The sequence below is a fragment of the Carlito syrichta genome, unplaced genomic scaffold (assembly GCF_000164805.1).
Source record: "Carlito syrichta isolate Samal-C Ts95f unplaced genomic scaffold, Tarsius_syrichta-2.0.1 Scaffold130433, whole genome shotgun sequence".
Taxonomy (NCBI): domain Eukaryota; kingdom Metazoa; phylum Chordata; class Mammalia; order Primates; family Tarsiidae; genus Carlito; species Carlito syrichta.
In genome coordinates this window covers 80609-92624 of record NW_007074529.1, presented here as the reverse complement: position 1 = coordinate 92624, position 12016 = coordinate 80609, and the positions used below count along the sequence as shown (strand labels likewise).

General features: G+C 48.1%; 1 protein-coding gene across 1 annotated transcript in view; it reads right to left on the bottom strand.

The window, feature by feature from the left end:
- Positions 1 to 256: 256 nt before the first annotated feature.
- The window catches only part of EXD2 (exonuclease 3'-5' domain containing 2), a 38979-nt gene continuing 27219 nt past the window's right edge, over positions 257 to 12016 (bottom strand). Inside the window, exons 4-8 of the mRNA XM_008049009.1 lie at positions 7743 to 8074; positions 6293 to 6399; positions 5908 to 6043; positions 4400 to 4756; positions 257 to 1681 (exon numbers count right to left, since the gene is read on the bottom strand). Coding sequence (XP_008047200.1) covers positions 1465 to 1681; positions 4400 to 4756; positions 5908 to 6043; positions 6293 to 6399; positions 7743 to 8074 — 1149 coding nt within the window. The 3' untranslated portion in view covers positions 257 to 1464. The remainder of the gene's footprint in view (positions 1682 to 4399; positions 4757 to 5907; positions 6044 to 6292; positions 6400 to 7742; positions 8075 to 12016) is intronic.

Genomic DNA, 12016 nt, shown 5'->3' with positions numbered 1-12016 from the left:
TGCTTACAAGGATTTCCAGATGAAATTCCAGAGTTGCCTGCTTGAAGACAAATGGGAATGAGAGGGCAACAAGGTGAAACACAGGATGAGCTCACCAGCTTGCAGGTCACCATGATAGCTGCAGTGGCCGTGTGTTCTACACCGTATACACACACCATGGCACTGCCACAGCAGGGACCTTAGGGTAGACATCCCCTCCCCCTGGAATACTCCTCGATTTTATAGTCATGGAGAAAGGTTCCACATTTCCAATCAGTGAGCCTTGTGCTTAGAAGTTTTATTTATCAATGTTAGAGCAACCATTGCTAGCTGGGCACAATTCTAAAATAGAGCTCTTGTTGGATTCTGCTCATAAAATTCTTTTGTAAGCTTGTTAAAATCTTGTAAAATAAAGTTTTCCTAATACTTTAGAAAAAAACTTATCATAAGCAAGTTGGTCTCACACTCAAAGTGGCAGCCTGGCCTTCTCAAAAATGAAGTTGTATCCCCTCTTGAACACTGGGTGTGTCTGGTTAATCTTGGGGTCCAGGCTTCAGAGGAGATGGAGAAGCCTTCATGACACAACCTGACCAGGTGACCCTGGCAGCCAACTAAGTGCTTAGGTGGGACCAGCACTGCACACCTGATAAGCACAGCACACAGGGGAGCTGACAGTGATTCTGAGCAAAGGTCGTCTTTCCCTCAGAGAGGACTAAGCTAGAAACCTGGGGCAGGAGAGGAAGGAGCCAACAGCAAACAGCACTGCGGGGAACCAGGCCAGGCCTCCACGACCTATGGGAGGTGAGGTTTGTGCTCCTCCGCCCCACCCAGCTCCAAGGCCTGTTTCCAGAGAAGGCTACCCCAGGTCAGGGTGGCGGCACAGGCAGGACTTCCCCATTCGGCCCTGGATGAGCAAAGGCAGGAGCATTTTCAAGACTAAAATCAGCTGAGGCTGGCAGACTGCATGGCTCCAGCCGGTGAGTTACAGGGCACACTAGGCCAGAAAACGGCCATTCGAGGAAATGAATCTGAGCCCTCGCTCACTTCTCCAGCCCCAAGAAGTCTTTCTCTCCTCCTAATCTCTCCTAATCCACTGGACTCCTTCTCCCAGACACGAACCTATGGAATGACAGGGAAGAGATGCATTAAAAACCTTTTCAGGAAGTATTGACCAGTCAGTTCAGGGAAAATTCTTCATTCTTCCTCTGCCCAGGGAAAATAGAAGAAAGGGAGTAAAAATAAAGGCCAGGACCTCTTTTGTCCACAAAGACAAAATAAGAGAGGAAGAAAAAAAGACCCTACCCAGTTAAAATCCCAAATCACACATGCCCTTAAAACAGCAACCCTGCTCCACCAGCAGCACCCGGGAATCAGTGCAGGGCAATGCTCCAGGTGGTGTCACCTGGTCCGGACAACTAGTGATGCAGGCAACAGGAAGAGGTGCCACGTCGGCCTGGGTCCAGTCTCCCTGCCCCAGCTGGGATGTCATGACAGCTGGATGGGACAGTCCTCTCCAAACTTCCGGAGCAGCTTCTGGTGGTTATGGTCCACCGACCACTGCTGGGGCAGGTGCCTGGGCTGCATGGAGTCCAGGAAGTGCTGGCGCCAGCGGCTCTCCAGGCGCATGAGGGAGCGCAGCCCGCCGCGGGCATGGCACTGCACCACCTTCAGGCCGTGGGGAACGTAGTTCTCATTGGAAATCCTGCCAAGACAGGAAGGAAAGGGTCTGAAGGAGGCAAGTGCAGGAGGTGGCACTGCAGGCCCCAACTCAGCAGGAGTTCTGGGAGGTTCTAAGACTCCTATTGGGTCGATTACTTTAATGTGTTCAAAACACCTGGTTTCTCACCTCTGAGAACGAGCACAGGCTTACAATGTGACAGAAGGCCTTGCGGCTCTGAGCAGGGCTTAGGGGCAGCCACGGGACCAGGCTCAGCCCCCATCAAGGGCCCTCCCATCTAGCTGACAATGGGGGAGGCATGCTGGTCTCATAGTTCTCCCAAGATTACCAGTACCCAGCTCACCCCTCTTTTATGTTACTCATTCTGAAGCATACTCCGTATTTCCATGAGGCTGTTAAATCACCCACAAGTTCTGCCTCCATATCACAGTTTAATACCTGAGTATTTCACATGAGGAACCACGTTTCATGGGTTTCAGGCACCATGAAATGTGGCTGGGAGGTGCCGCTGAATGAGAAGACAGACCCCTGCCTCCTTCCTAACCACACAGGGAGGCCTCGGAAACACTCTGATGCCATGTGAACAGAGCTGACACCTTCTATGAACAAAGGCAACCTTCCTCAAGGAAGTGCCCTGCCCACAGACTCCTCTGCTCCCACTTCTAATCCTCCTCCTGGCCCTGTCAGTCTGACAGTGTCACTGCTCTCGGGGTACCTGGGGATATCTTATTACCTGGCTCCTGAGCTGCCCACCCACTTGCCTATGGGTCTCCAAGCAGCTGTCCTGCATCCATTCACCCAATTCAGCAAGATGGATGCATGAGAAAGGCTTGTGACTGTCAGGGGAGGTTCAGCTGCCTCAGAAAACATACTTGGGAACTGGTTAAAGGAGCATCTCACTAATCTGTAATATAACCTTGGCAAGTTACTTAATTTTAACCTCAGGATAACTAATCAAACACTTGGAAAATAATATCTATTCTAGAACCTCACAGAATAGTTATGAGGTTAAAAGTCAATCATAAATTTTTTAAATGTTGAAAGATATTTTTAAATGCGAGACATAATATTAACAGTTAATCAGTATGAAACCTAAATTCTACCTCTTCAGGTAGTCATAAGAAATAATTAAGGTAATTCATGTGAAGTTCATTGGTTTGACACTGCAAGATGCAGTATAAAAATATTTGCAGTAAGCTGGGCTCGGTGGCTCAGCCTGTAATCCCGCTCCTTTGGGAGGCTAAGGTGAGTGGATTGCCTGAGCCCGTGGGTTCGAGACCTGCCTGGGCAGCAAGACCTCATCTCTACAATAAATCAAAAAATCAGCCAGGCGTGGTAGCACATGCCTGTAATTTCGGCTACTTGGAAGGCTGAGGCGGAAGGATTGCCGGAGCCCAGCAGGTCGAGGCTGCAGTGGCCGGGAGTGGCCACTGCACTCCAGTCTGGGTGACAGAGTGAGACTCCAACTCAAAATAAATAAATTAATTAATTAAATTAAATAAAAATATTTGCAGTATTTGTGATGGGACAGTAGCATGACTTTTTTTAAATTGTTCCTTTCATCAAAGTTTTTATTTTTTGTTTTTTACTGGTAACAAAAACCCTATGGCAATCAACATCACTATCAGGGTTTTGAACTTATCAGTTCAATTATTACAGCCCCTATTACTATTGAAAAAAGAGACATTTGGGAAGCAATGCACTGTTGCCTACAGTTATCATCGCCCGAGCCTCACACCCATTCATTCCTCAGGACCTAAGAGCTTATAGTCTTCTCATATTGCAACACTGAGTCATGGCAAGTGAATTCAACCAAGTACTCACTGGGAAGGAGGGAGAAAGCAAGGAAGGAAGGAAAAAAGAGAAAACGATTCAAATAGTAACAATAATGTTGCTAGCATCCCATCTGGTGGGCCAATACCCCAGAGGCCAGGTGAGATGGGGCCATATGTCCTGTGGTCGCAGTGTTCACAGACCTATGTCAAATCAGAGGTGCAAACTGCACACACAGCCAGCCTTCTGTACTCACGGTTCTGCATCTGTGGATTCAACCAACTCTGCATCAAAAATAGCCAGAAAAAAAAAGCATCTGTACTGAACACGTAGACTTTTTTCCTTGTCATTATTCCATAAACCACAGAGCATAACAACCACTTATGTGACATTTGAATTGTATGAGGTAGAAGTAACCTAGAGCTGACTGAAAGTATGGAGGAAGGTGTACACAGGGTATATGCAAACACCATACCATCTCATTCCAGGGACTTGAGCATCAGTGGATTCCGGTATCCAAGGAAGGTCTGGGAGCCAAGTCCCCACCAACACTGAAGGACGACTGCACTGCACTTCATGGGAAACACCAGAGATCTGAGAGTGTTGCCAGGTTCTTAGCCCATCTCACATGCTGACTTTAGGATTCACGTCCCCTGCCCAGGATGATATGGCCAACTCTGTGGCCCCTGCACACTCACGCTAGTCACGAAGCTGACGAGAGCTACACAGTTGACCTTGGAGGGTCAAGGGCAGACACCTCACAAGGCAAGCTTCCTATGGAGAGGACACTCTCTCCCTCACCCCCAGGGTATCCTAGACCATCAAACCCCTAACAGGCAAGCACGAGGCTGGACACTGCACCCAAGTCCACACATGCCCCACCCTGGCAAGCATCCTCATACGCTAGTGAGGGCTGGTGTCCCTGGGCCACTCTCCAGTCCCTTCTCCAACCAAAACTGCAAACTGTACCTGGTCTCCAGGCTGGCGGCCTCTTGGAGCATCTCAGCTGTGACCGTGTCTGTGCCATAAAACTCTCTGAGTGCCCCAAGCAGCTCCTCCTTGCGGGGAGCAGGCAGGCTCTCCGCGTTGAGCAGGGCCCGGGCCCCAGAGCGCACCTGACGGCGCTCAGGGTCGTCCAGCAGGCGCAAGCCCTCCTCAGAGCCGATGGGTGCCTGGAACTCCCGGGACAGCTGCTGCTTCAGGTGGTTGTCATAGTAGTTGGAGATGGCATGGCAGGAGGTGCAGAGCAGCAGCACGTCGTGGGAGTTGTGGTCCTTCATCTCGACAGGAAAATGCTTCCGGTACTCATGTGGAATCACATTCTTCCTAAAACATGTCCACCCAGAAAGCAGGGCTCATTTGCTTAGGGCACAGCACCCACGGAGCAGCAGACGGGCTACTGCGATGCTCACTCAGGCTCAAACGTGACAGAGAAGGCTTGGGCACCACCATCCAACACAGACGACATAAAGGCAATACTGTCTATCAGCCCCACCTGTGCCTTAGCTTCGAGCCTATGCCTTAGGCTCCCACATGTGCCCTGGAGCTCCCGCCTGTGCCTGGGGCCCCCCACCCATGCTCAGGGCTCCCACCCATGAACTAAGGCTCCCCACCTGTGCCCTGGGTCCCCATCTGTGCCTGGGGTTCCCACCTGCACCCTGGAGTTCCCACCTGTGCTTTAGGCTTCCCTCACCCTGAAGTGAGTACAGACCACCTGCTGCTAGGCCTCAATGAAAGCCAGGTTAATTACAACCTTTGAGAAGGCCATGTTCCCAAAGGAAAAGTCTCAGAGAAATGAAAAGGCATTCGAATGGCCTTTGACATCTAGAAACAACTCTCAGAAAAGCCTGGTACCCTGAAAAGACTGACTTCCTTCATGGGAGGAACCCTCTCCTGTGACACCACTTCCCTGGCTCTCCAGGGCCCTCTGTGATTTTCCAAGGAGAATGAAGCTCTCAGGAAAAATCTTTGGCAGCAACAAAAGTTGTTTCACTTGCAGGGGAAGAAAGAAGGAGTGTAAATGACTCCACAGAGGCCGGGGGAAGGCCAGGTCTGGGTGCTCAGGCCAAGCAGCCCCTCAAGGAAGGTCTGACAGGAATCAGTATCACAGCACAGGGCAGTATCGGGCCACCCGATACTCTTGGAAACACAGAGGCTCAGAAAGCCTGTGTGCCACTGCAGGAAGGTCACTGTGGCTGAGGAACTGTCCTCGGAAGGGACCCACTCTTGCAGACTGCAGTTTTTTCCCTGACCCACTGAACCCTAGATGGTTTTTGCAGACTGCTAGTGAGAAAAGTCACGGCTCAGGAGGCGTAAGGCCACAACAGCAAGGCCAGGCGGTGTCAAGCCCTTGGGGAAGCCCCGTCAGACAAGGCTCAGCTAAAGCAGACCACCAGCTGCCTGGCCTCTGAGGCTCTCTCTGCCTCCAACGGCAGTTCCACCAGAGGCCAAAGAGGGCAGCCCCCCCACACACTCACCGGATGTAGGAGTCCCTCTTGCCACATACAACGCACAGGTTCTCTTTAACCATCAGATAATAGTCTCCTGGTGAATCTGGCCTTCCCGCAGGTTCAAACTGCAGCTTCACCACAAACGGCTCTTCGCTCACCAGCTCTTGGGGAGAGGAAGAAGTGTTAGCAGCTGGCTGCTCTCCTTGTCCCACCCCCACCTCAGGAAATCTGCAACACCATCACTGCTCTCTGATGTATCCTGGCAGAGGACACTGTTTCTGACTGTGACTGCCCAATACCACGTGGCTCACAGTCTTCCTGCCTCCTCTGTCCCTCCCCCTTCCTCGCCCCACCCTGGCCAGTTCCTACATGCACCTAATTGCAGATATACCACAATAGTTGAACCTCACACCTCCAATGCCTTTGTCCAGGTACCACTGAGCTTTCCTGCGATCACAAGTGCAGAGGGGCTGTCCATCAGGGGCGTGGAGGAAGCAGTTATCATAAAGTGGTGACTTCCTACAGGGAAGAGACAGGGCAAGCTCAGCTGGAAAGTTTGTACAGGTCGAGGTGTCGCTGCCATCCCACTCTCCTCTGAGGGGTTCAACTATTCTCAACACCAGGGTCAGACAGACCGACCATGGGGAAACAAAAAAGGAGGAAACCATGTTTCACCCTCAGCCTGCGCTGGGCCAGGAGACACAACTAAGAATGAACTTGTTCACGCCTCTGTCTTCACACTTGCAGATGGGATGTGAGGGGCAAGCTGGGAGGTGTTAGCATAGCTCCGCTGTGAACGCAGCAGGAGCAGAGTAAGACAGCCACCAATCACTACGTTAAACAAAGTAAGCTAAAATCTAGAAGCTCAATCCATAGTATGAGGGTCACAGGGATTTATCTCTGGCTCACGTGGAATACTCCCTTCAATGGACTCCTCCTGGTCCTAAGGCACTTTATACTGGGCCAAACATCTAAGAGTTGACTAGTCATCTTCCTATGTCAAGATATGAGTTGTACAGGACACTTTCACTGGTTGGACACTAACACTTCCTTAGAGTGGCTCTCACTCTAAATGACCAAATACCACATGAACAGAGCCCAGAGGACATGTTTCTCCTGATAAGCAAGAAACCCCTCGTGCTACTCATCCATGGCTATCCTTAGCAAGCAAAGAATGCTAGCTACACATCCACTCACAGCTGGAGTAGTTTCAGGCCTAACACCACAGCAGGGTCAGAGGCAAAGTTAAGCCATGCTCTCCTCATTTCCACTCTGTCAAAAAATAAAAAAGTAAACCAGGTGCCATGGCTCATGCCTATAATTCCAGCACTTTGGGAGGCCAAGGAGAGAGGACTGCCTGAACTCAAGGGTTCGAGATCAGCCTCGGCAACTTGGTGAGACCTAGTCTCTACAATAAATCAAAAAATCCATAGGGTACGGTGGCATGTGCCTGTAGTTCCAATTACTTGGAAGGCTAAGGTGGAAGGCTCGCCAGAGCCCAGTAGGATTAGACTGTGGTAACCATGATCAAGGCTGCGGAAATTGTGATCAAGTCTGCAGTAACCACGATGGTGCCTGAGCCCAGGAGGTCGAGGCTGCCATGAGCTGTGATCGTGCCACTGTACTCCAGCCTGGGCAACAGAATGAGACTCCAACTCAAATTAAAATATATAAGAATAAAATGAGAAAGTAAAAGAAGAGGATAAGCTGAAACGCACACAAATAAAGCAAAGGCTGATCCAAACGTCTCCGAGGGAAAGGAGAGGGCAATGAGCTTGGAGCCTCTACCCCTGGCCACACATTCCAGAGTGGGGAATATCTCGCCCTCTGCTAAGGCTTTGAGGACGGAGCAGCTCCGTTACCTGGCAGAGTAGCCCACCCCCAGGGGCTTCCGTCTGTGCTTCCGGGGGTCTCTCCCCTGGTGGTTGCTGGATGCCCCTCCATCGGCCTTAGACTTCTTACTTCTGGTCTTCTGCTGAGACTCGGCTGCCTCCCCTTGAACCTCTTCTCCCAAGCCACTAATTCCTTTGCTTCGAAAGGGTTTGTCAACCACATCCTGACATTTCTCCAAGGCTTTTCTCCAGCCACTGTGGTCACCGTTTTTTGCGATGGGTGAATTCCTAGAGAAAGGGTATCCAAGAAGATGAAGAAAGAGAGCCACTGAAATCTGGGCGTCCCTGGCCGCGTACGTTACCTGAAGAGAAAAGGCGAACAGAGGTCAGTGGAATCTGGAAGATGAGCCAGAGAGATCAACTTCAAAGTCAACCACAAACACACAGACAGCTTTCAGGGTCCTATTCAAGACAGTCACCTATGCACTGTGTACTGCTTTAAAACTTTTATTATGAAAAACTTCAAATTATACAAAAGTAAATTGAATGCTATAATTAACTTGTGTTTCGTTTTTAACTAAAATAGCAAAAATAATGACTTAATCTGTTAACCACAGGTGAGGAAAACCCTAATCCATCCAGATCAGTAAGGTTTATTTCTATCTGCTACCAAACTGCTGGACAGATCTCTCTCAAGTTTGGGGGGGAGGGTAGTTTAAAAAGGTCTCACAATAGTACATGAAATTAACTTTGGGGCAGTCACCCTCTAGAATAGCTGACTGCATGATTCATTAAGAGGCATATGTGACTGTCAATCAGAAATGACCTGCAACCAGATGCAGTGGCTTAAGTCTGTGATCCAAGCACTCTAGGAGGCCAAGGCAGGAGGATTGCTTGAGCCTGGGAGATTGAGACCAACCTGGGCAACATAATGAGACCTTGTCTCTACAAAAAAATTAAAACAATCAGCTGGGTATGGTGGGTCCTACCTGTAACCCAGCTACTTAGGAGGCTGAGGCAGGAGAATCATGTGAGCCTAGGTGGTCAAGGCTGCCATGAGCTGTGATTGCACCACCAGCATGGGTGACAGAATGAGACCCTGACTAAAAAAAAAAAGAAAGAAAAGAAAAGAAATGATCTGCCAACCCTATTGATAAGATATTGAAAACAAGGAAAATAAATGGCTTTCAAACATGGGCCTCAAGTCAAAGGTCACAGGACCCATTCTTGGAATTTCTTGATTTATTTCATAACAGTAAGTCACTTTTCCAAGGAACTGGTGATAGGCAAGTTGTCATAAACAAAAGTTCTACAGTCAAAACGTAAACTAATGACTCTTCCCAACAAATAGCTTATTTTAATTCCCTTTTCATAACCAAGCTAAGGAAATAATCCTATTAGTAAAGATTTTTTTTTGGAAGCAGGATTTATTGAGAGAACAGAAAAGTTCCCAGAGTGGCAGGGGATCCAAGGGGATTGCTCAGTAAAGATTTTTTATGTTTTTAGAATAAAACACGTTCGAAGACAAGTTTCCACCCAGATCCCACCATCTACACATCAGCAAACTATCCCATGGTAAGAGAGTATACTTGAACATAAAAGCGTCAGAGGGTTTTTAACACATTATTTTCAAAACACAAGGAAACAAAGGCTCTTTCAACAAACTTTTATTATGAAAAACTTCATAGTAATTCAGGTGGGAGCAACGACTCACGCCTGTGATACCAGCACTCTGGAAGGCCAAAGTGGAAGGACTGCTTGAGCCCAGGAGTTCAAGACCAGCCTAGACAACACAGTGAAACCTTATCTCTACAAAAAAATAGCCTCAGCCAGGTGTGGTGGTATGCACCTGTAGTCCCAACTACTGGGGAGGCTGAGATGGAAGGATCGCCTGAGCCCAGGAGGCCAAGGACACTGTGGTGAGCCATGATCATGCCACTGTACTCCAGCCAGGGCAAAAGAGGGAGACCTTGACTCAAAAAAAAAAAAAAAAAGAAAAAAGAATGAATTTGGACCTCTGCTTCACATGACACACAAAAATTAACTCAAAATAAATCATAGACTTACATGATGCAAGAGCTAAAACTAAAAACTTCTAGCATAAAACATTGGAGTAAATATCTTCACGAACTTGGGCTAGGCAATGATTTCTTAGATAAAGAACGAAAATGTTGACAGAAGAAAGAACAACTGGCGCTCATCAAAATTAAACACTGTGCTTCAAACGACCCCATCAAGACAGTGAAAGGATAACACATAGTATGGTAGAAGATATTTAAAAATCATGTACCTGAAAAGAACTAGTATCCAGAATATATATAAAGAATTCTTTTTTTTTTTTTGAGTTGGAGTCTCACTCTGTCGCCCAGACTGGAGTGCAGTGGCCGCTCCCGGCCACCGCAGCCTTGACCTGCTGGGCTCCGGCGATCCTTCCGCCTCAGTCTTCCAAGTAGCTGGAACTACAGGCACGCGCTACCACGCCTGGCTAATTTTTGATTTATTGTAGAGATGAGGTCTCACCAAGTTGCCCAGGCGGGTCTCGAACCCGTGGGCTCAGGCAATCCACTCACCTCAGCCTCCCAAAGGAACAGGATTACAGGCTGAGCCACCGAGCTCAGCTTATAAAGAATTCTTAAAACTCAACAATAAAAAGATAAATGACCCAATTAAAATTTGAGCAAAGGATCTGGTAGGCATTTCTACAATGGACATACACAAATGGCCAATGAGCACATGACAAGGTGCTCAGCATCATTAGTCACTAGGGAAACGTAAGTCAAAACCACAATGAAATACCACTTCAACCTACTAGGATGGCACCAATCAAAAAGACTGACAATAACAAGTGTTGGTGAGACTGCAGGAAACTGGAACTCTTGCCAAGTGCAATGGCTCACGCCTATAATCCCAGCACTTTTGGAGTCAAAAGAGAGAGGACTGCCTGAACCTAGGGGTCCAAGATTCGAGATCAGCCTGGGCAACTTGGCGAGACCTCATCTCTACAAAAAATTAAAAAATTAGGCCAGGGCAGTGGCTCAAGCCTGTAATCCCAGCACTTTAGGAGAAAAGGCAAGAGGATTGTCTGAGCCCACGGGTTCGAGACCAGCCTGGGCAACATGGTAAGAACTCATATCTACAATAAATCAAAAAATTAGCCAGGCATGGTAGCGTGTGCCTGTAGTTCCAGCTACTTGGAAGGCTGAGGCGTAAGGATCGCTGGAGCCCAGCAGGTTGCCACTGGGGTGGCCGTGGGCATGCCACTGCACTCCAGCCTGGGAAACGGAATGAGACACCAACTCAAAAAAGTAAAAATAAAAGTAATTTAAAAATTAGCTAGGTGTGGTGACTTGCACCTGCAGTTCCAGCTACTTGGAAGGCTGAGGCAGAAGGATCACCTGAGTCTAGCAGGTCAAGACTACAGTAGTCATGAGCATGCCACTGCCCTCTAGTCTGGGCAACAGAGTGAGATTCCAATTCAAACAAAAAAATTGATACTCTCATGCACTGTGGGTGGGAACGTAAAGTGCTACAGCTACTTTGGAAAACAGTTTGGCAGTTCCTCAAACAGTTCAACATAAAGTTACTATTCAGCCCAGCAATTTAAATCTTAGATATATGTCCAAGAGAAAAAAATATATATATGCCCACAAAAAAACCTTTTACACAGATATTATGGTGGCATTATATGTAACAGCCAAAAAGTGGAAGCAACCTAAGTCTTCAACAATTAGAAATGAATAAATAAGATGCTCCATACCAGGGAACTTTATTTGGCAATAAAAAGAAATGAAGTACCAATACATGCTACAACACAGATAAGCCACAAAAACATTGTGAATGAAAGAAGCCAGTCCCAGAAGCTCACATGTCGTAGGATTTCATGGATGTGAAATGTCTAGTTTAGGCAGATCTAGAGAGACAGAAGGTGGGTCAGTGCTAGCCTAGGGCGGGGAATCTGGGGGACGACAAGCAGAGAATAGAAGGATTCTTTCTGGAAACGTTAGGTTGTGATAGTCACACAACTCTGCAGATATACTAAAATCCACTGATTTGTACAGTTTAAATATATTACATGTAAAATCACATCTCAATAAAACTGTTAAAAAAAGAGAAGGGGCCGGACTCGGTGGCTCAGCCTGTAATCCCTCGCCTTTGGGAGGCTGAGGTGAGTGGATTGCCTGAGCCCGTGGGTTCGAGACCCGCCTGGGCAGCGAGACCTCATCTCTACAATAAATCAAAAAATCAGCCAGGCATGGTAGTGCATGCCTGTAGTTCCAGCTACTTGGAAGGTTGAGGCGGAAGGA